At 43.0% G+C, this 25,069-nt stretch overlaps 1 protein-coding gene across 11 annotated transcripts in view; it reads left to right on the top strand.

Moving 5' to 3' along the window:
* The window catches only part of specc1la (sperm antigen with calponin homology and coiled-coil domains 1-like a), a 388,745-nt gene that overhangs the window by 232,703 nt on the left and 130,973 nt on the right, over window positions 1-25,069 (top strand). For 9 of the 11 annotated variants that reach the window (XM_041202169.1, XM_041202167.1, XM_041202168.1 and 6 more), the window contains one exon: window positions 2,248-2,337. In XM_041202169.1, the coding sequence (XP_041058103.1) occupies window positions 2,248-2,337 (90 nt within the window). The remainder of the gene's footprint in view (window positions 1-2,247; window positions 2,338-25,069) is intronic. The other 2 variants (XM_041202172.1, XM_041202170.1) reach the window with 1 other exon arrangement.

The raw sequence follows: 25,069 nt of genomic DNA, 5'->3' as shown, positions 1-25,069 counted from the left end.
ACTGTATCCTAGGCTTTATTAATAGGGGCATAGAGACCAAGAGCAAGGAAGTTATGTTGAACATGTATAAGACACTAGTTAGACCTCAGCTGGAGCATTCCATCCAGTTCTGGGTGCTGCACTTTAAGAAGGATGCGAAGGCATTGGAGAGAGTGCAGAAAAAATTTGCAAATATAGTTCCAGGGATGAGGAACTTCAGTTAAGAAGATAGATTGGAGAAAATGGGACTGCTTGCTTGGAGACGAGAAGGCTGAAAGGGATTCAAATTTTGAGGGATCTGGACAGAGTAAATGGGGAGAAACTGTCCCCGCTCATGAAAGATTGAGAATGAGAGGGCACATTTAAAGTCATTGACAAAAGAAGCAAAAGTGACATGAAGAAAACTTTTTCATGCAGTTAGTGTTTGGGATCTAGAATGCACTGCCTGACAGTATGGTGGAGGCAGGTTCAATGGAGGCACTTGAAAGGGAATTAGACAGTTATCTGAAAACGAAGAATGCGCAGGGTTACGGAGAGAATGGCACTAAGTGAATTGCTCATTCGTAGAGCTAGTGCAGACACGACAGGCTGGATTACCACCTTCTGCACTGTAACAGTGATTCTGTCATTCTTGCATTAGCTTTTGGGGAATTTATTGCAGTCTAACTAAGGACAGTGTGCCTGAGCATTTACAAATTTGAGCCAGTTAGAGAGAGCCATCAAGCATTGACAAGGATAGATCAAAACTAACAAACCTAACAATTCTTTTTCAGGAAGCAACTAAAGCAGTAGACCTGGGAAACTCTCTGGATGTAGTTTATATAGATTTCCAGAAGGTATTTAATAAGATTCCACATAAGAGACTTGCTATAATCCAAGCTCCCGTAATTATAAGCAAATTTTGACCTGCTTAGGAGATTATTTAGACTTTAGAAGACAGAGAGCAGAGGTACTGGATATGTACAGTAAGTCCCTGTTTAACATTGTCCCATTTGGTATTGGTAAGTTAATTGGGCTTGTAACCACGTTGAGCTTCATGAGGTTCATTTTAATGTCATTTCTTCCGTGACCAAATTGACGCCACTTTGGAGCAGCCTCTCCTGCTCTCTAACTTGCTGCATTTTGTCATGCTTGACCTCTAACTTGCGGCCTCTCACCGTGCCCAACCCTGACTTTCGGCCTCTTGCCTTGCCCGACCCCTGACTTTCGGCCTCTTGCCATGCCCAACCCCTGACTTTCGGCCTCTTGCCATGCCCGACCCCTGACTTTCGGCCTCTTGCCTTGCCCGACCTCTGACTTTCGGCCTCTTGCCTTGCCCGACCTCCGACTTTCGGCCTTTTGCCTTGCCCGACCTCTGACTTTCGGCCTTTTGCCTTGCCCGACCTCTGACTTTTGGCCTCTTCCCATGCCCGACCTCTGACTTGCGCCCTCACGCCCTGACTGATCCTCTCACCACTTCCCTTTCCTGAATCTGCATTCCTGTTCAACATCCAGATCCTATCCGATGCTGGAGCTCCAGGATTGTGAAAGGGTGGGCCCCAATGGTGTAGAAGTGCCGAGCTGGGCTGTTATAATCCATTTCTTTTAAATGACTCGAAGCTGCTCCTGCTCCCTCTCACCAGTTATCTTCAGAGCCCTTGCTGAGGGTTCAGGAGATGGAAGCACTGGGCAGGAGCATTTAAAAAAATAGGAAATATAACAGGACCAGGGCCGGGGAGAGGCTGCAAGTCAGGCGGTCAGGGATGGGCAGTGACCAGGAGGATCAGGGAGTGGGAGGTTCAGGAAGCAGGATTAGCAGTGAGCAAAAGGTACTGTAAGAAGAAAGTTACATTCTTCTTTTAAATTTTTAGGTTCATTTTATTTTAAAAGTTACTTGATTTGCCAATGTAGGAATTTAGCAACATAAAGTATTTCAACTTAACAGGCTATAATGTTTTACAGGCTATAATGTTTTACAGGCTATAATGCTTTAATTTTTTTTCTGATAAAGAAGATTCTGCAGAAACTAACTCCAGTTTTAATATTGATTCCTGTGGGAACCTATGTTTCACTGAAAGTTGTGATTTTCAGGAACCCAACCACAACTTTCAGTGAGGACTCGCTGATTCAATTTGGAAAGAAATGACTGGTGGTCTACTATGTTTATTAATAACTTAGAAAACACAACAGAAAACAAAAAGATTGTCAAGGCTTTACATAGTTTCCAGCTTTGTAGTCATTAGCATGAAGTGCCTTTTATCACCGCATTCTTCTGTGTTTACTTTGCAGCAGATCACTTACTGAGATCTTCCTCTGCAAACCGATCTCCAGCTTCCTTACAGCGAGTTCAGACCATTGACCCTGCAAAGTCCATGTCGGGTGAGTGGAGTCAGAGTTTCAACTGGGCTTTCTGTCTGGTTGGCTCATGCACGTGGCTAAAGATCTCTGGAATTGGGAAAATCAAGAGTTAGGGTCCCCCAGATTAGTGCGAAGATACTGCTGGAGTTTAACCAATTGTAAACACAGGGTTTATGGCACAGATCACTAGTACATTACCTCTCTTGGTTCTGTCAATGAATCAAGCTGGTCAATCACTAACAGTTCTTGGAGTGCTGTGAACCAGCCTGAATTTACTGACTTGATTTTGAATTTCCGCCATTAGTCATGCCGTTGTGGAGTAACCTGAACATCAAAAAAAATCACTGTGTCTACTTGCTACTACAAGTTGGTGGCTAGGTAGCTGTATGACAGAAATAGCAGAAGCTTCTTGCAATCAGCCTGGTCAGTAGTATCATGGCCCAAAACAAATTGCTCCACCATCCATCATTAATGTGTTCAATCCTCCTACAGGAATCAATTGATGGGAATGAAAATGTCCAATCTTTGTTTTCGAACCACCCTAGGAGTTTGGTATTCCGGGTAACAAAAAAGGAGCCAACCTTTTATCTCGAGGAAGCTGTTGCACAAAGGGTGAAAATTATGCTACAGTTGTATAGGACTCGGAATTCAGTTCTGTGCACCACACATTAGGAAGGATATATTGGAATGGAAGCAGTGTGGATTTAGCAGAATGGTACTGTGGTTTAGTGAGTTAAGTTATCACGACTTATTTCATAAACCTAGTTTGTATTCCCTTGAGTATAGAAGGCTGACCCAGGTGTTTAAAATGACTTTGGCTCCAATTGGATAGATAGAGGCAAAGTGGAAACAAGTGTTTATAATTTTTGAATATGATTATTCACTCCAGAGATTTGGGCCTTGTTGGCAAGGATTTTTTTTATTCTTTCATGGGATGTAGGTGTCGATGACCATGCCAGCATTTATTGCCCATCTTGATTGCCCTTGAGAAAGTGGTGGTGAGCTGCCTTCTTGAACCACCACAGTCCATATGGTGGATTTATTGCTTTTTATTTCTAATTTCCCTTGAGAAAGTGGTGGTGAATCACCTTGAATAAAACGAGTGACTTGTTTGGCCATTTCAGAGGACAGTAATAGCCAACCACATTGTTGTGGGCCTGGAGTCACCCACAGGCCAGAGCAAGTAAGGATGGCAAATTTTCTTTCCTAAAGGACATTTGTGATCTGGATGTGTTTTTACAACAACCTTGTTGTTTCATGGTCACCATTACTGATACAAGTTTTTTCCAAATTCCCAATTTATTTAATTAACTGAATTTAAACTCCTCAGCTGCCATGATGGGATTTGAAGTTGGGTTACCTGATAACTAGAACAGAACCACTATGTTACCATTGCCCCTGTAAATTAGAGCTAAGTCCTTCCGGAATGCAATCAGGAACCACGTTTTCACACAGGGTAGTGTGACCTTCCACAATTCGTATCTGTTTATCATATTATACAGTCTGTAATTTCTACTGATTTAGTAACAACCACATGAGAATAATACAAAAAAGTACTTCACCAACTGTAAAGATGGAAGAAGCAAGAATATTACAGCTATACTTGAAATGGGACTTGTGGATTAAAAGTTGTCATCAATAAAACCAAAGTAATCTCTTGTCAGGATTGCAGGTTGGGGTACTGAATGCTTACTGTACAGTGTTGAGCAAAAAGTTTTGACTGCAGTAATAAGTATGAAGATTGCTTTCTGCACTCAGTGTTGTGATTAATGTTGTGTTTATCCTTTGTGAAAGTATGCATTCCACTTGCAGCTAGATTGACGCATCCCTGAATCACAACAAATAGTTGACTTTATGAGCCATGTGGTAAGTGGTTTATTAGTGCCTAGCACATATGGCAGGATACATACAAGCCTCATTTTTAACCCTGGATCTTCAGTGAGAGGGAGAAAATGGAATGGGTTATAATTGATGCAACAGCTGTTAAAATTTAACTCCAATAAGGCAGTGGAGTTTAGTGGCTGCTTAGCTCTGTAAATAGCATACTTGGTTTCATTGTCACCAACTTACTGATCAGATCTACAGTAAAACATGGAATCATGTAGAAATATAACGCTTTAGTATCAATGCTGATCGACATCATCGAAGCATATCATGAAGAAGGAAGCTAATCAGCCCATCGTATCTATCCAATTAGTTCCCACCCCATAATCTTGCAGATTTTTTCTTTTAAGTATTTATCCATTTCCCTTTTGAAAATTAATCTGCTTCTACTATCCTTTTAAGCAGTGCATTCCACATCCTTCAACCCTGGTATTTGGTAAATGTCTTCTGCACCCTATCCAGATTTTGACATCTTTCTAAAGTGTGGTGCCCAGAATTGGACACACTACTGCAGCTGAGTTCTGAACTGTGATTTGTGAAGGTTTTGCCATCATTTCTTGGTTTTGGATCCTGTGCCTCTATTTATAAAGCCACAAGGTTTCCCATGTGCTTTTTAAACAGTGTTATCAATTTGCCCTGCTGCTCTTTAAAACATTTTTGTTTTAATTCTTTCATGGGGTGTGGCTGTCACTGGCAAGGCCAGCATTTGTTGTCCATCCCTAATTTCCCTTGAACTGAGTGGATAGATCAGCCTTTTCAGAGGATAGTTAAGAGTCAATCACATTGCTGTGGATATGGAGTCACATGTAGGCCAGACTGGGTAACGTTAACAGATTTCCTTCCCTAAAGGACATGAGAGACAGAAACATAGAAAATAGAAACAGGAGTACTTCATTCGGCCCTTCGAGCTTCCTCAGCTATTCAGTATGATCATGGCTGATCCTCTAACTCAACGCCATACTCCTGCTCTCTCCCCATACCCCTTGACACCTTTAGCATCTAGAAGTCCTATCTATTTCCTTTTTAACTATGTTCAGTGACTTGGCCTCCACAGCCTTCTGAGGTGGAGAATTCTGCAGGTTTACCAGCCTCTGAGTGAAGAGGTTTCTCCTCATCTCAGTCCTAAATGATCTTCCTGTACCCTGAGACTGTGAACCCTTGGTCTGGACCCCACAGTCAGAGGAAATACCATCCCTGCATCCAGTGTTCTGGATGTCCAGCTTTGAAAATTTTATACATTTAATTGAGATCCCCTCTCATTCTTCTAAATTCCAGTGAAAACAGGCCAAATCAACCCAATCACTCCTCTTATGACAATCCTGCCATCCCAGGAATCGGTCTGGTAAACCTTTGCTGCATTCCCTCTATGGCAAGTATATCCTTTCTTAGGTAAGGAGACCAAAACTGCACACAATACTCCAGGTGTGGTCTCACCAAGACCCTGTACAGCTGCAGTAAGACATCCCTGCTCCTGTACTCAAATCTTCTCGTACTGAAGGCCAAAATAGCATTTGCCTTCTTAACTGCTTCCTGCACCTGCATCCTTGCTTTCATTGATTGGTGTACAAAGACACCTAGGCCCCTTTGTATATCAACATTTCCCAATCTACGCCTTGAAAATTATACTGTGTTATGACACGGCAGATAGTAAATGCTGAGCTGCTCAAATCCCAGAGGGAAACTTGAAACAGCTGCCAAAACGGTTTTTGCAATTTGTATAGTATGAGGAGTGTTTATGAAATCAGGAAATGATTTCCCGACACAGAAACAAAAATACCTGGAAAAACTCAGCAGGTCTGGCAGCATCTGCAGAGCGGAGCACAGTTAACGTTTCGAGTCTGTATGACTCTTCAACAGAACTAAGGAAAAATAGAAGAGAGGTGAAATATAAGCTGGTTTAAGGGGGGGGTGGATCAAGTATAGCTGGATAAAGGGCCAGGGATAGGTGGAGATAACCAAAAGATGTCACAGACAAAAGGTCAAAGAGGTGTTGAATGATCTAAGGAATGTGCTAATTAAGGGTAGAAAGCAGGACAAGCAAAGTACAGATAGCCCTAGTGGGGGTAGGGTGGGGTGAAGGAATCGAAAAAGGCTAAAAAATGGATGGAAATACATGTAAAAATAATGGAAATAGGTGGGAAAAGAAAGATCTATATAAATTATTGGGAAAAAAAAGTGCGGGGGTAATCAGAAAGGGGTGGGGATGGAGGAGAGTTCATGATCTAACATTGTTGAACTCAAAATTCAGAACGGAAGGCTGTAAAGTGCCCAGTCAGAAGATGAGGTGCTGTTCTTCCAGTTTGCATTGAGCTTCACTGGAACAATGCAGCAAGCCAAGGACGGACATGTGGGCATGAGAGCAGGGTGGAGTGTTGAAGTGGCAAGCGACAGGGAGGTCTGGATAATGCTTGCGGACAGACCGAAGGTGTTTTGCAAAGCGGTCATCCAGTCTGTGTCTGGTCTCTCCAATGTAGAGGAAACCGCACTGGGAGCAACGAATGCAGTAGACTAAATTGAGGGAAGTGCAACTGAAATGCTGCTTCACTTGAAAGGATGGTGAGGAGAGAGGAAGTGAAGGGGCAGGTCTTACACCTTCTGGGGTTGCATGGGAAGGGGTTGAGGTGTAGGGGTGATGGAGGAGTGGACCAGGGTGTCCTGGAGGGAATGATCCCTGCGGAATGCCGCCGGTGGGGGGTAAAGGGAAGATGTGTTTGGTGGTGGCATCATGCTGGAGTTGGCGGAAATGACGGAGGATGATCCTTTGAATGCGGAGGCTGGTGGGCTGATAAGTGAGGACAAGGGGGACCCTATCATGGTTCTGGGAGGGAGAGGAAGGTGTGAGGGCGGATGCGCAGCAGATGGGCTAGACACGGTTGAGGGCCCTGTCAACTACCTCTCTGTCTCAATTTCTGGTGACAGACTGTCCACCAATATCCATTACAAGCCTACCAACTCCCACAGCTACCTCGACTACAGCTCCTCACACCCTGCTTCCTGTGAGGATTCCATCCCATTCTCTCAGTTCCTTCGCCTCCGTCCCATCTGTTCTGATGGTGCCACTTTCAAAAACAGTTCCTTTGACATGTCTTCCTTCTTCCTTAACCGAGGTTTTCCACCCATGGTGGTTGACAGGGCCCTCAACCGTGTCCAGCTGATCTCTAGCACATTCACCCTCACACCTTCCTCTCCCTCCCAGAACCATAATAGGGTCCCCCTTGTCCTCACTTATCACCCCACCAGCCTGCACATTCAAAGGATCATCCTCCGCCGTTTCCGCCAACTCCAGCATGATGCCAGCACCAAACACATCTTCTCTTCACCCCCCGGCGGCATTCCATAGGGATCGTTCCCTCCGGGACACCCTGGTCCACTCCTCCATCACGCCCTACACCTCAACCCTTTCCCACGGCACCTTCCCATGCAACCCCAGAAGTTGTGACACCTGCCCCTTCACTTCCCCTCTCCTCACCGTCCAAGGACCCAAACACTCCTTTCAAGTGAAGCAGCATTTCACTTGCACTTCCCTCAATTTAGTCTACTGCATCCGTTGCTCCCAATGTGGTTTCCTCTACATTGGAGAGACCAAACGCAGACTGGGTGACCGCTTTGCAGAACACCTTCGGTCTGTCCGCAAGCATTACCCAGACCTCTCTGTCGCTTGCCATTTCAACACTCCACCCTGCTCTTAAGCCCACATGTCCGTCCTTGGCCTGCTGCCTTGTTCCAGTGAAGCTCAATGCAAACTGGAGGAACAGCACATCATCTTCTGACTGGGCATTTTACAGCCTTCCGATCTGAATATTGAGTTCAACAATTTTAGATCATGAAATCTCTCCCCCATCCCCACCCCCTTTCCGATTCTACCCCCCCTTTTTTCCAATAATTTATATAGATATTTCTTTTCCCACCTATTTCCATCATTTCTAAATGTATTTTCATCCATTGTTTTATCTCTACCTTTTAGCCTTTTTTGATTCCTTCACCCCACCCCACCCCCACTAGGGCTATCTGTACCTTGCCTGGCCTGCTTTCTACCCTTAATTAGCACATTCCTTAGATAATATCACCATCTTCAACACCTCTTTGTCCTTTTATCTGTGACATCTTTTGGTTATCTCCATCTATCACTGGCCCTTTATCCAGCTCTACTTGTGTGCACCCCCCCCCCTCCCCCACCCCCTTAAACCAGCTTATATTTCACCTTTCTTCCATTTTTCCTTAGTTTTGATGAAGGGTCATTCGGACTTGAAACGTTAACTGTGCTCCTCTCCGCAGATGCTGCCAGACCTGCTGAGTTTTTCCAGATATTTTTGTTTTTGTTTTGGATTTCCAGCATCCGCAGTTTTTTGCTTTTATCTTAATGATTTCCCAACTGCTTGTTATAGTGAAATATACATTCATTAAAAGTATAGAAGAAAATAATAAAACACAGTTACATTTAAACACAAGAATAGCTTCACACAGTAAGCAGTACTTTAAAACAATTCCACAGGTCTTAATTTAACTTTCCTCAGAGCTAACCTTTTCCTTTTCTGTTCAACTATCCTTATAGATTTTAACATCCATAGAATTGCAGTAATTTTTAACCATACAGTGCCCTTTTCCCTTGGGATGTCCTCTAAGGCTGACAGCAACTGGGTCTTCAGGTCTTGCCTTGTTCACACTGCCTTCTGGGAGATCTGACCAGCTACCCCCTCAAAGGCTTCAGTATTTCCTTAAATGTAAAAACAAAATTTCCTTAAATGTGTTCCTTCCCTTTGATCTCTCTATTGTTTCAACCAATGTCTTCAGAAATGCTCTCTTCCCAGAACTGGTTAAATTCCTCTTCACTTTAGCCCTTAGACTGGTAAAAACAAAATTATCCTATGCTTACCTCACTTCCTTACTCATTTTTGCAACAATCATATATCCCACTTTGAACTAAAACAACTCAATTCAAACTATTTCTGTTGTTGTTTTATGTTAAACTCTGATTGAAGTTAATCTTGGTTCATTAACATATCTAAACCACTTCTTACCGTTGACTTTAGACCCTTGCCGTCACTCCAGCTCTTAATCCAATTGCAGCCTCACTTCCAGTACATAAGAAAATATGCCAGGATTATTAACAGAAGAAAAATATTACAATTTCTTGTATTCTTGACACTGCCATTCTGTTTTTCCGACCAAAGTGGATAACTTCACACTTATCCACATTATGCTGCATCTGCCATGTATTTGCCCACTCACTCAACTTGTCTAAATCGTCTTGAAGCCTCTTAACATCCTCCTCACCACTCACATTCCCACTAAGTTTCGTGCTGTCAGCAAACTTGGAAATATTACATTTGTTTCCTCACCCAAATCACTGATATATATTGTGAATAGCTGGAGCCCAAGCACTGATCCCCGTGGTGCCCCACTAGCCATTGCCTGCCACTCTGAAAAAGATCCATTTATTCCTACTCTCTGTTTCCTGAGTACTAACCAATTCTCAGTTCATACCAATATATTACCCCCAATCCCAAGTGCTTTAATTTTACACACTAACCTCTTATGTGGGACTTTACCAAAAGCGTTCTGTAAATCCAAATACACCATAGATGTTATCTACATGGATTTCAGTAAAGCCTTTGTCAAGGTCCCTCATGGCAGACTGGTACAGAAGGTAAAGTCGCACGGGATCAGAGATGAGCTGGCAAGATTGGTACAGAAGTGGCTTGGTCATAGAAGACAGAGGGTAGCAGTGGAAGGGTGCTTTTCTGAATGGAAAGCTGTGACTAGTGGTGTTCCGCAGGGACCAGTGCTGGGACCTTTGTGGTATATGTAAATGATTTGGAGGAAAATGTAACTGGGCTAATTAGTAAGTTTGCAGACAACACTAAGATTGGAGGAGTTGCAGATAGTGGAGAGGATTGTCAAAGGATACAACGGGATATAGATTGGTTGGAGACTTAGGCGGAGAAATGGCAGATGCAGTTTAATCCGGACAAAAGCGAGGTAATGTATTTTGGAAGGTCTAATACAGGTACGAATTATACAGTAAATGGCAGGGATTTGGCTGTACAGATCCACAGGTCACTGAAAGTGGCAACATAGGCGGATAAGGTAATCAGGAAGGCAAATGGCATGCTTGCCTTCATTGACAGGGGTATTGAGTATAAAAGCTGGGAAGTCATGCTGCAGCTGTATAGAACCTTGGTTAGGCCACACTTGGAATATTGCGTGCAATTCTGATCGCCACATTTCCAGAAGGATATGGAAGCGTTGAAGAGGGTGCAGAGGAGGTTTACCAGGATGTTGCCTGGTTTGGAGGTTATTAGCTATGAGGAGAGGTTGGAGAAACTCGGATTGTTCTCACTAGAGCGACGGAGATTGAGGGGCGACTTGATAGAAGTTTACAAAATTATGAGTGGCATGGACAGAGTAGATAGAAACTTTTTCCCAGGGCGGAAGAGTCAACTACATGGGGACATAGATTTAAGGTGAGAGGATAAAACTGTAGAGATGTGCGGGGCAAGGTTTTTACGCAGAGGATAGTGAGTGTCTGGAATTTGCTGCCAGAGGAGGTGGTGGAAGCAGGTATGAGAGTGGTGTTTAAGAGGCAGCTTGACAAATACATGAATAGGAGGGAATAGACGGATATGGACCCCGGAAGTGCAAAATGTTTTAGTTTGACAGGCAATATGATCAGCGCAGGCTTGGAGGGCCGAAGGGCCTGTTCCTGCGCTTTACTTTTCTTTGTTCTTCTTATATCCACTGGTTCTCCCTTATCTATTCTGCTAGTTTTGTCCTCAAAAAAACTCCAGTTGGTTTGTTAAACATGATTTCCGTTTCATAAATCCATGTTAACTTTGCCTAATCCAGTTGAAATTTTCTAAGTGTCCTGTTATCACATCCTTTGTAATACACTCTAGCATTTTCCCTGCTACTGATATTTGGCTAATTGGTCTTAATTACCTTATTTTTTCCCTCCTTCCTTTTTGAAATAATGGAGTTACATTTGCCACCCTCCAATCTGCATCAAGGAGCCCTAGCAAAACGAGTCCATGAGAATCGGGGGGGAACTCTCTCTCGCTGGTTGGAATCATACCTAGCACAAAGGACGATGGTTGTAATTGTTGGAGGTTAATCATCTCAGTTCCAGGACATCACTGCAGGAGTTCCTCAGGGTAGTGTCATGGGCCCAACCATCTTCAACTGCTTCATCAATGACCTTCCTTCCATCATAAGGTCAGAAGTGGGGATGTTCGCTGATGATTGCACAATGTTCAGCACCATTTGCAACTCCTCAGATACTGAAGCAGTCCACGTCCAAATGCAGCAAGACCTGGACAATATCCAGGGCTGACAAGTGGCAAGTAACATTCGCGCCACACAAGTGCCAGACAATGACTATTAACAACAAGAGAGATCTAACCATCGCCCTTGACATTCAAAGGGATTACCATCACTGAATCTCCACTATCAACATCCTGGGGGTTACCATTGACCAGAAACTAAACTGGACTAGCCATATAAACACTTTGGCTACAAGAGCAGGTCAGAGGCTAGGATGGAATACTCTCCACTTGCCTGGATGATGGTCAGTGGTTGGGGAGGGGGGTGGTTGTTGTCAGGATGGGGGGGCTCGAGTGATCAACGGGAGCTGGAGTCGGGTGTTCGGTTGGGGAGGGTAGTTTGGGGGGGTGGGGTAATGGAATGGGATAGTCGGGGGGGGGATGGGGAGGGTGGTCAAGGGTGTAGTCGGTCGAGGAGTGGGGGATTTAGGGAGTAGTCGGAGGTCCCATGGTGGGGGTTCGGAGGGGAAGTCAGTACTATAGTTAGCCAGAAGTTAGAAGTGGTTTTGCTCCTTCAAACTTTCCCTGGGTCATTATTAGTGAAAGACAGTTGAAACTGTTCAAAGTTTGTAATTTAAATTGCAGTATTGGGTGGTTCCCAATGCAGGGCAACTGCCCAATGCAAGTTTGAACTTCCCGGACAGTTGTGGTGCAGTCCTTACCTGGGAACTTCCAGGATGGGCCGGCGGGAGGGGGGAAGGGGGCAGTGGTCACCCAGTTACGATGCCCCAGAGCTTGGAAGTTATGGGTGACAGAATATTTCAATTAAGTTTCAAGCCATGCGAAGCATTTTCACATTTGCATTTAATACTCTAATTTCAGGCGTTAAGGAATCCAGGTTATTTTTAACATGATCACTTCAATATTGAAAATTGATCAGAAATTGGAATACTGAGCATCCCTGGGCTTTAAGCATATATCCTCAGTTCCTCCACACATAATGAACCCAACACATTATGAAACTATTCTGGAGCTTGGAAGGAACTGTTAGCAGAATTGGAGGATTAATGCTAGCTTTTTAGCAATATCATCATACTGATGAAGAAATCAACAAATGTAAATTGAAGGAATTTGCTTAATCTCTAACACTGTGGCTCGTCGTATGGTAGTACTGAAGTGACACATGGTAGCTCCAGTGGTATTATAAATTTAAATTACCTTTCTCTCAGGATTGGCAGTGGGAATGAGGAGGCGCCGAATTGTGGTGGGAAGATTGCCACAGAGGATCTGTGGTTAATGAGGCATCATGCTGCTATCTAACAACATTTGTCAAGAAATTGTGAACTTAGATAAATATTGTTGAGTGCAACACAGAACCATGTTTCATTCCTGCTTTGAAGCATGATTCCTGAGGTCTCATATTGATTAAGATAATAGCTGACCATCTCCCACTGCCATCCAAATTGAGAGAAATGATATACTTCTTAAAAATGCAGACTGGTTGATCGCTTTGCAGAACACCTTCTCTCAGTCCACAAGCATGACCCAGACCTTCCTGTCACTTACCATTTCAACACCCTACCCTGCTCTTATGCCCATATATCTGTCCTTGACCTGCTCCAATGTTCCAGTGAAACCCAGCACAAACTGGACGAACAGCACCTCACCTTCTGATTTGGCATTTTACAGCCTTCCGGACTTAACATTGAGTTTAACAAGTTCAGACCATGAACTGTCTCCTCCATCTCTACCCCTTTGATAATCTCACTTTTTAAAAAAAAGTATATTTATTTATTCATTTTGTTAGTCCTTTTCCCCCAACATACTCCTCCCTAACACACACAGGACCATCTGTCACTTGTTTCTATGCTTAGCTTTCACAGATCCTTGTTCTGCTATCTTACCTGTATGCCACTATCAGCGCATTCTTTAGTCTTTAACACAGCCATTAACACTCCCTTTGTTTTGTGTCCATGACATCTTTGTCAATCTCTCCTAAGCTCCCACCTATCCCTGACCTTCTATTTTGCTCCACCTACTCCAGCCCTCTTAAACAGTATAAAATACATCACATTTATACATCTCTTCAGCTCATACGGAACCGAAACCTTTCTCGCTCCACAGATGCTGCCAGACCTGCTGAGCTTTTCCAGAATTTTCTGTTTTTATTTATGATGAAGCTCAGCATGTTTTCAGAAGCGGCAAGTGGTTCATTCACCTAGCTTCTCTTATCCAGCGTCACAGATGCTAGGCTTCAGCCAATTTGATTCACTCCACATTATATTAAGAAATGGCTGAGCTCATTGGATACAGCAAAGGCCATGGACCCCGACAACATCTTGCATGTAGCACTGAAGATGCATTCTCCAGAATTAGCCATGCCTCTAAGCTATTTCAGCATCTACCCGACAAAGTAGAAAATTGCCCAGGTATGTCAAGTCAACAAATAGCAGTACAAATCTAATCCAGCCAATTACCGTTCCCATAAATGTACTCTCAATCATCATCAGAATGATGGAAAGTGTTGTCCACAGTGCTATCAAATGGCACTTACTCACCAATAGCCTGCTCATCGATGCTTGGCACCACCAGAACCACTCGGCCCCTGACCTCATTACAGCCTTGGCCCCAAACATGGACAAAAGGGCTGAATTCCAGAGGTGAGTATGACGACCTTTTTGTTTATTCCTTCTTGGGATTTGAGCATCGCTGGCAATGCCAGCATTTATTCTCCATCCTTAATTGCCCCTGAGGCAACCTTTGAATGAGTGTATCATTTTTTTTCCGTCTAGACGTGACTAATGCAATGCATTCCTGGCCAGTCTTCCAATCTCCATAAACTTAGAAGCCATCCAAACTCTGCTGCCTGTCTGGTAACTTGCATGAGGTCCTGTTGACTTATCACCCCTGTGCTTGCTGACCTACATTGGCTCCCAGTTAAGCAACATCTCAATAAATTGTCATCCTTATTTTCAAAACTCTCCAGGGCCTCACCTCTCTCTATCTCTGTAACCTCCTCCAACCTCATAACCCTTCAAGATATCTGTGTTTCTCTAATTCTGGCCTCTTGGGCATCCCTGATATTAATTGCTGCACTATTAGTGGGCGTGTCTTCAGTTGCCTTGGACTTAAGGTTTGAAATTCACTCCATAAACCCCTCCACCCTTCTACCTCGCCTTCCTGCTTTAAGATGCTCCTTAAAACCTACCTCTTTGATCAAGTTTTTGGTCAGGTGACTAATATCTCCTTGTGGCTTGGTGCCATATTTTGTTTTATAATGTTCCTGTGAAGTGCTTTGGGATGTTTTATTATGCTGAAGGTGTTATATAAATGTAAGTTGTAGTAGTGTCAATGAGTTCCATATTCTAACCCAAAAACAAAATACTGGATGCTGGAAATCTGAAATACAAACAGAAAATGCTGGAAATGCTCAACTGGTCTGGCAGCATCTGTGGAGAGAAAGAGTTAACGTTTCAGGTTGAAGACCTTTCATCAGATGAAAGGCTTTCTGGCAAGATGAAATGGTAACTCAGGATGGATACCTTCACCCTGCCTAAAGGTGAAGATTAGAATCTAACAAAAAATTCTTCAGGCAGAAAACTAAAATCCTAGTGGCAATTATTTAAAAATGGCTGAAAGCATGTTAGGGTATGATTACCCTCTGATGTTCTCAGAGCCTGAAACATATAACCAGGGGAAAAATGAAGTGGCTTTGTGGAAGTAGGTTATGTCCCTACCAAAGGAAAAACAAGGTATGCTCCTGGCATTGTCACTTCCTACAAGAAGTAAAATCATAAGTAAAGCATTTTGTCTGCTGGATGCCTGTCAGTTTTTTCGTGATGAAGGCTTGGGTCTTCTGTTAGAGGCAGAATAAGGATTTAGCAGATATGGCTATTGCAGCAGAAGACAAAATTGGAAGAAAAATAATGAGCAAATGAATCCCATGAATGCTCAGGAACGGGTAATAGATGCCTTTGGTTATGCTCCAAAGTATCATTAAGTGGTGACCTGCCCAAAACAAAGAGGCAGGGACCCCAAAATAGAACTTGATGTACAGAATTCTGAGGAAATGGTTGAAGATAATTTTGAACCCAAACAAATTACACTGGTCATAAAGAGTTTTAGCCCTTTAATGAATGTGTTGTTCTCAGACCTCTCTAACTGTACAGTGCAGGACAATTTTTCATTCTTTCACAGGATGTAGGCATCTCTGGCTAGGCCAGCATTTTTATTGCCCTTGAGAAGGTGGTAGTGAGGCGTATTCTTGAACCACTGCAGTCCATGTGATGTATGTAAACCCACAGTGCTGATAGGAAAGATGTTCCAGGAATTTGACTCAGCGACAGTAAAGGAATAGCAATGTAGTCCCAAGTCAGGATGGTGTGTGTATTGGAGGGAACTTGTAGGTGATGGTGTTCCCATTCATTTGCTGCCCTTGTCCTTCTAGATGTTAGAGGCCGCAGATTTGGCGAGTCCAATGGAAGGTGCTTTGGTGAGTTGCTGCAGTTCATCTTGTAGACAGTACACACTGCTGCCACTGTGTGTCAGCGCTGGAGGGAGTGAATGTTTGTGAATGGGGTGCCAATTGAGTGGGCTGCTTTGTCCTGGATGGTGTTGAGCTTCTTGATTGTTGATTGAGCTGCACTCATCCAGGGAAGAGGGGAGTATTCCGTCACACTCCTAACTTGTGCCTTGTAGATGGTGGACAGGCTCTGGGGAGTCAGGAGGTGCATTACTCTCCTCAGAATTCCCAGCCTCTACCTGCTATTATAGCCACAATATTTATATAGCTAGTCCAGTTCAGTTTCTGGTCAATGGTAACCCCCAGGATGTTGATAATGGGGGATTCAGTGATGATAATTCCGTTGAACATCAAGGGGCGATGGTTGGATTCTCTCTTGCTGGAGATGTTCATTGCCTGGCACTTGTGTGGTACGAATGTTACCGCTTATCAGCCCAAGCCTGTATTTTGTCCTGGTCTTGCTGTATTTGGACATGGGTTGCTTCAGTATCTAAGTCATCACGAATGGTGCTGAACATTGTGTAATCATCAGTGAACATCCCCACTTTTGACCTTATGATAGAAGGAAGGTCATTGATGAAGTAGCTGAACATGCTTGGGTCTAGGACACTTACCTGAGGAACTCCTGCATTGATGTCCTGGGACTGAGATGATTGACGTTCAACAACCTTTGTGCTAGGTATGACTCCAACCAGTGGAGAGTCTTTCCCCCCCCCCGCCGATTCCCATTGACTCCAGTTTTGTTCGGGCTCCTTGATGCCACTCTCAGTCAAATGCTGCCTTGATGTCAAGGGCAGTCACTCTCACCTCACCTCTGGAGTTCAGTTCTTTTGTCCATGTTTGGATTAAGGCTGTGATAAGGTCAGGAGCTGAGTGGCTCTGGCAGAACCGAAACCGAACATCAGTGAGCAGGTTGTTTCTCAGTAACTGCTGCTTGATAGCACTGTCAAAGACAACTTCCATCACTGCTGACGGTCGAGAGTAGACTGATGGGGCAGTAATTGGCTGGGTTGGATTTGTCCTGCTCTTTGTGGACAGGTCATATTTGGGCAATGTTCCACTTTGCCATGAAGTTGCCAGTGTTGTAGTTGTACTGGAACAGTTTGACTAAGGATGCGGCAAATTCTGGAGCACAAGTCTTCAGCACTGTTGCAGGAATGTTGTCAGGACCCATAACTTTTGCAGTATCCACTACTTTCAGCCACCTCTTGACAGCATGTGGAGTGAATCAAATTGGCTGAAGACTGGCATCTGTGATGCTGGAGACTTGAGGAGGAGAACAAGATCAATCATCCACCCGGTACTTCTGGCTGAAGACAGTTGCAAATGCTTCAGCCTTTTCTTTTGCACTGATTTGCTGGGCTCCTGCATCATTGAGGATGGGGATATTTGTGGAGCCGCCTCCTCCAGTTAGTTGTTCAATTGTCCACCACTATTCACAACTGGATGTGGCAGGACTGCAGAGCTTAGATCTGATCCGTTGATTGTGGGATTGCTTAGCTCAGTCTATTGCATTATGCTGCTTATGCTGTTTGGCATGCAAGTAGTCCTGTGTTATAGCTTCACCAGATTGACACCTCATTTTTAGATATGTCTGGTGCTGCTCCTGGCATGCCCTCCTTCACTCTTCATTGAACCAGGGTTGGTCCCCTAGTTTGATGGTAATGGTAGAGTGGAGGATATGCCGGGCCATAAGGTTGCAGATTATGGTTGAGTACAGCTCTGCTGCAGCTGATGGCCCACAGCACCTCATGGATGCCTAGTTTTGAGTTGCTAGATTTGTTCTAAACCTGTCCCATTCAGCACAGTAATAGTGCCACACAACACGATGGAGGGTATCCTCACTTAGTCTCCACAAAGATTGTGCAGTGATCACTCCTAACATTATTGTCTTGGACAGATGCACCTGCGACAGGTAGGTTGGTGAGGATGAGGTCGAGTATGTTTGTCCCTCTTGTTGGTTCCCTCATCACCTGCCGCAGACCCAGTCTAGCAGCTATGTCCTTCAGGACCCGGTCAGCTTACTCAGTAGTGGTGCTACCGAGCCACCCTTGGTCATGGACATTGAGGTTCCCCACCCAGAGTATATTCTGCGCCTTTCCACCCTCAGTGCTTCCTCCAAGCTGTGCTCAACATGGAGGAGCACTGATTCATCAGCTGCGGGGGGCAGTAGCCGGTTTCCTTGCCCATGTTTGACCTGATGCCATGAGACTTCATGGGGTCTAGAGTCAATGTTGAGAGGACTCAGGGCAACTCCCTCCCGACTGTCTACTGCTGTGCTGCCACCTCCCAGATGGCAATGGTGTTGTCTGGAACATGATTTGTAAGGTATGATTCCATGAGAATGACTATGTCAGGCTGTTGCTTGACTAGTCTGTGGGAGAGCTCTCCCAATTTTGGCACTAGACCCCAGATGTTATTAAGGAGGACTTTGCAGGGTCGACAGGGCTGGGTTTGCCATTGTTGTTTCTGGTGCCTAAGTCGATGGTGGGTGATCACCTGGTTTCATTCCTTTTTGTAAACTTTGTAGTGGTTTTGATACAACCAGTGTCTTGCTAGGCCACTTCAAAGGACATTGAGAGTCTGGAATCATGTGTAGGCCAGACCAGGTAAGGACAGCGAATTTCCTTCCCTAAAGGACATTAGTGAACCAGATGGGCTTCATGAGAATCGAAAATGGTTGCAAGGCCACTAATACCAAGACTAGTTTTTTTAAACTCCAGATTTATTAACTGAGTTTAAATTCCACCAGCTGTCTTGCTGGGATTTGAACCTGTGTCTCCAGAATATTATCCTGGGCCTCTGGATTACTAGTTCAGTGTCATAACCACTACACCACTGCCTCTCTCAAATGCTTGTGCTTCAACAATATGTTGGACAGTTTGGTTAAAATGTTATCTTGATTCACTAAAATTAAGTGAGGATTGATGCAAGGTTAGGATTATAAAAGTACTACTTGCTTTAAGTTTGGTCATGACAGTATATTGAGGTCACTAAAAAGAGTTGTAATTCCATGTATAATAGCTGAAGTAAGCCATTTTATAGGTACGGATGAAGTTTCCTATGCTGTTGAGTAAATCTTCTGTGAAAAAGGCACAGTGAGAGAGAGGAGAAGGCAAAGAGAAGATTTAGTCGAGGTATTTAAGATCATGAGGGGGCTGGACAGAGTAGATAGGTAGAAACTGTTCCCGCTCTTAGAAGGATCAAGAACAAGAGAGCACTGATTTAAATTGATTTGCAAAAAAAACAAATATGATGTGAGAAAAAACTTTTTCACACAGCGAATGGTTTGAGTCTAGAATGCACTGCCTGGAAGTGTGGTGGAGGCAGATTCAATTGAGGCATTCAAGAGGGCATTAGATGATTGTTTGAATAGAAGCAATGTGCAGGGTTACAGGGAAAGGGCAGGAGAATGACACTGAATTGTAGTGTTCATTTGGAGAGCCGGTGCAGACATGATGAGCTAAATGGCTTTCTCCTGCACCGTAACAATTCTGTGATTCTGAAATGAATCGACACGGAGCATGATAACACGATTCTTTTTAGAAGTCAGTTTGTCTTCAGCATGCACTCAGGTCATTGTTGTATGCCCCTAACAAAATCTGGTGCTTCTCATCACAGTGTTAGACAAGTATTGATGACATCAGGCAAATTGTTGTAAAGTAACGTAAACAACCTGCTATTTTTACTTGTCAAAGATTAAAAATTCTGCAAAAAGATTCAGGTGTTGTAGATGAAGAGTGTGCAAGAAGAGATTAGTGAGAAGTTTGAAAGTTTGTAAAAAGTATCAGAAGACAGCCACGTTCTGTGTGAGCCTTCCATTGGCAAGTGATTATCGAAGTAGTTGCCATGGATCTAACAGAATGGGACAGATAGAAATATTTTTATTTTATATTTTATGGAGCTGGCAATCAGATTTTGTCTTCCTACAGTAATTCATAATAAGGACAAATGAATTACTATAGACAAAGTAATGGAAAGATGGATAGGGACTGGGCTTGAGACATCAAAATAGCTTCTTACTGATAATGGAAGGGAATTTGCCAATGACTAGCTCAGAGACATTTGAAAATATGAACAATACGGTCATGAATACCATGGTCATGAAATTTCTTGTGAAAGGAATTGTGCGATGATCGAGGAAATGCTGCACACAATTTTAGCTTATTAACAAGACTGCAAGTTGACAACCACCCTGGCATGGGCAGCTGATGCAGGAAATTCGCTCCAGGTGGTTGGAAGTTATAGACCCTATCAGTTAGTCCATGGGTGAAATCCCAAATTGCCTTTCGTGCTGTGTGATAGTCCTCCGGCACTAGAAGATATTGCAACTAGTTCAACTTTTTCTGAATACTTGAATGCTTTACCTGCAGGGAGGCAGACTTTTATCAAGGCTGAGGTCTCCGGGAAAATTCAAACAGCACTGAGGCATTGTCTAAGACCACCCTACAAAGGATTTAATTTAGAAGATTTCCTAGACTATAGAACAGAGGGTCATAGGCAATGGAAAGGTCCTGGTAAAGTAATCAGTCGTGATGGTAAGACCACTTACCAAACATGGCAAACTGTTAAGGTTCATTCCTTATGATAATCAGAATTAATTACAAAGTCTTATAACCTGAACAACTGATAGAAGTAAATAAGAGACTTTAGTACTTCAAATGCTCGTATTTTGTGATTAAGGTTCTGAGGAACAGAATCAAGTGCTGCATAGAGGTAATGTGAGCGATCATGACACACATGACAGATCTATCACATCGAAAAGCCAATTGCCAAGGGTGGGTACTTGGGTGACAGGGGCCTTGTGAGCAGAGGAATGTGACAATCGCGGGACCTGCAGGAAAAGCTACTAGCAAGTTTTAAATGTTGGCTGAATGTTGAGGATGATGGCCAAGAAACAAGGCCCATGGACTGCAGAATGGGGTAAAAGAGTGGAGAGTGAGAAAGCACAGTGCAAATAATGAAACTGCGTCTGGAAGTGACTCTTGCATCAGAAAACGGAGAAAGAGCACCTAACTGTGCAAGAGGGAGACCTTGTGGTTATAGTTCAGAAAGACATAAAAGTGGATGTATAGGCCATAGCTTGTATAGATGAGACAATGAAATAAAGACTACAGAGCAGTCTCTCAACAGAACTAGAAACGGAAGTCCTCATAAAAATGAAGTTTTAGTGGCTGCCAATAACCTTCAGGATAAACTAATAAGAGAGGAAAAACAGTGGGAATCAGATAGCTGGAGAAAGTTTGGAGCTTATTCTGAGGTAGCAGTGTTATGATTTCCATGTAAACCAATAAAATAAGAGCCAACCTTATCAAATGAGCCCCAATTGAAGACACCAATGGACAAGATCTCATTTATGACTTTTGCTCTAACCATCAAAAATAACACAAATTAAACATGAATTAATAAGCAAATTGTTTTCAATATAAACTATAAATTACACATTAAGTAACAGATAAACAAAGATGAATCTTATGGATTTACTGGCAGTTCCTCTTTGCACATGTGGCACCATGTTCAGCCACAAAGTCCTTCAAGCTCTGTCTTCTTCAGGTAGAGTTCCAGTTCCTGTCTCCACACAGGCTTTAAACACCAGTTCTCCTCCAGCAACCGCTCCTAACCAATCCAAGTCCCACAGGCACAGTCTTCACCAAAAGAGCCAACTCTGGTTAATCGGACCCTGCAAAACAACTGAAGTGGCAGCAGTAACTTTACTCTTCTTATCCCGAATCCCGGATTCAGACTTTAGCTTTCCTTCTTTAAACTTCCCACCTGCAGCTCTCTGCCTGCACTGAACTTCACTGCCCAGCTCATATTATGGCTCTGCCTTTTTTCTGGTTTTCATTTCGGTAGCAACCTGAGGTCACAGTTCATTCCCAGAAATCTGAAGTTTTAGTTTCTCTTTCAGATAGGAATGTTCTTAGGAGAAAAGCAAACTTTGAGATCAGAGTTTAGCGCCCAAAAAACATTTGATAAGTCATTGATGCAGGCAACAGCTCACACACGCTTCCCACTGATCCCGTTAACCTTGGATCTCGGGATCTCATCACACAGATAAGGGGCAACCAATTTGGGGATTTGTACTGAAGAAGTCCTTCAAGATGGGACAGATGAGGCTAAAACGAGACTAGTTGCTCAGGGTTTTGAAGAGTTACTGGGTGATACAGATGTTCGAGTAGATTCCCCCACAGCTGGAAAATAATCTTTAAAAATCTATTTAACTATTTCAGCCACATATTCATTGGAGTGTAGATCAATTGACATAAAAGCCACATTTCTGCAGGGCGATGCTTTTCAGAGAGAAGTGTTTCTGAAACTCTATGAAAAGTGAGAGTGAGAAAAGGTTACAGATTGACCTTGCTGGCTTGCAAAACATGCTGGAGAGAGAGGAACTATCTAAAATTAATTGAGTGGATACAAGGCAACAACTGTCTGATTGTTTTACAAAAAGAAATGCATTTACGGAAAAATTGTTAGGGGTCCTAGAAGAGTGTGTCTCGCAGTGCAATGCTTTGTACAGAATATGAAGGCTTTTGATTTAGCTTGCTTTGAAATTTTGGTTGTACATATACACTTGCAATTTTTATTTAAAGTGAAAGAAGGAAATCTGTTAATTGTACACTGTTAATTCTACACTGTAACTTCTCTGTGATTCTGATGAACTGGGGATTCAGTTGTGCTCTTCTAAATAGGGACAGGCTGAAACTGGTTGTTGGATTCTGAACTGGATGTTTGTAATCTGTCAGCCTGTAAATGAATGTGGAAATATTGGCTGCAGTTCTATCCTTTATCACCTTGCTTTCTGGTATGTAACATCAGGCATACTCAGGAAGAATTAGCTATTGGATGAGATAGTACAGAAACACCTTCTCCTGTGAAATTGTACTCCAGTAAAGTTTTCAGGAGAATCTGTACTTTTATAGCACAGAAGGAGGCTGTTCAACCTTGTGAGGGGTGACCTAATAGCGGTATTTAAAATTATAGAAGGTTTTGTTAGAGTGAATACAGAGAGAATGTTTCCTCTTGTGGGGAAGAGCATAACTAGAGGCCATCAATATAAGATAGTCAGCAAGAAATCCAACAGGGAATTCAGAAGAAATATCTTTACCTAAAGAGTGGTGAGAATGCGGAACTCACAACCACAGGGAATGGTTGAAGCAAATAGTCTAGACATATTTAAGGGGAAGTTAGACAACCGTATGAGGGAGTAGAGGGTTATGACAATAGATTTAGATTAAAAGGCTCGAATGGAGCAGGAACACTGGCATGGACTAGTACCGAATGCTCTGTTTCTGTGCCGTATTTCCAGTGTAATCTTATGTTAGCGCTGGTGCTGTACTTCCAATTTCCTTGTTCTTGAGCCTGTTTATGTCATTCAATTAGGCCATTACTGATCAGTACTTCAACTCCATTTACCTGCTTTTGCAACGTTTCTCTTGCTCAATAAAAATGTTTCAACCTCCACAGCAGAAATGTCAAAGAAACCAGCATTCATGATCTTTTGGTGAAAATTTCCACTATCCTTTGTGTGATAAAGTATTCAAGGATTTCACTTGTGGCCGAGCTCTAATTTTAAGATTCTGGCCCCTTGAGTTGGATTCAGGACAATGCAGCCTGCTTGATTGACACTCCATCCACCACCTTAAACATTCACTCCCTCCACAACCGGCACATCATGGCAGCAGTGTGCACTACCTACAAGATGTACTGGGGCAACTCACCAAGGTCCCTTCGATAGCATCTTCCAAACCCACAACCTCTACCAGCTGGAAAAACAAAGGCAGGAGTTGCATAAGAACTCCATCATCAGTAAGTTCCCTTCCAAGTCACCCACTAACCTGTCTTGGAAATATATGACTGTACCTTCACTGTCATTAAGACAAGACCCTGGAGCTCAGTCCCTAACAGCACTGTGGGTGTCCCTACACCACAGGGACAGCTTACACAAGATGACACCACCTGAACAAAAGCAATTTGATAAAAGCAAAAAACTGTGGATGCTGGAAATCCAAAACAAAAACAAAAATACCTGGAAAAATTTAGCAGGTCTGGTAGCATCTGCGGAGAGCAGCACAGTTAACGTTTCCAGTCCGAATGACCCTTCAACAGAACTAAGTAAAAATAGAAAAGAGGTGAAATATAACCTAGTTTAAGGGGGGTGGGGGGGTGGGGAACAAGTAGAGCAATTTGACTTGGGCAACAAAAGGGACGCTAACATCCCGTGAATGAGTAAAAAAAATCCATCATTCAGAATGAATAGTTTCTCTGAATCTATCCAATGAAATTCCATTTTCATTTTAAACAACTTGACCGTCTAAACTCAAGAATACAAGCCATGCTTATGCAACATGGCCTCATAATTTTACTCTTACCGGCTTAATATTATTCAGGTGAATCTATGCTCCACCCTCTTGAAGGCCAATATACCTTTCCTAAGATGCAGTGCCCAAAACTGGATGCAGCGTTCAGGGGAGGTCTGACAACCAAAACAATAACCTCCTCAGTTTTAAATTCCAATTGCCTCGAGATAGACATTCACCATTTTGATTATCTTTTATATTTGTCCGGAAGCTTTCAGTGATTTGTGTATGTCTTGTACATGGTTGACGTGAAGAAACAGCTAATGACAAAGTTCTGAACAGTACAGTAAGAATCAGTCACAAACTTAGAGCAGTCATACTGCTAAGGAATATTAACTGTTTTCTCATCGTGGTATTCTCCAATCAGGGACGTTTTCAGAGAAGATAATGCAATCTATATTCTAATTTTACCTTCAAGAGGAGAGATGGAAAGAATATTTCTGGGGAGAAAAAGGATTCGATCCTTTTGTAGTTAAGCAGGACATTTAGTGTGTGTTACCTAAAGTGTAGGAACCATGAGGAAAGGATGTGCAGAACATGTGGCCATCACCAGTGTAGTGTTTGATTATATTTTTAAGAGAAGAGAACATTTTGATCATGGGGGATTTTATGATTCTTTTTATTCCATCAGTCAGCATGAACAACAATAACCAACAATATATACACTTAGAAACCATCTCACTTCCATGAAATAATTTTCTTTAAATTTACATCCACAAGAAAAGGTA

Source organism: Carcharodon carcharias, chromosome 13 (assembly GCF_017639515.1).
Source record: "Carcharodon carcharias isolate sCarCar2 chromosome 13, sCarCar2.pri, whole genome shotgun sequence".
Lineage (NCBI taxonomy): Eukaryota > Metazoa > Chordata > Chondrichthyes > Lamniformes > Lamnidae > Carcharodon > Carcharodon carcharias.
This window is presented reverse-complemented; position numbering and strand designations above follow the sequence as displayed.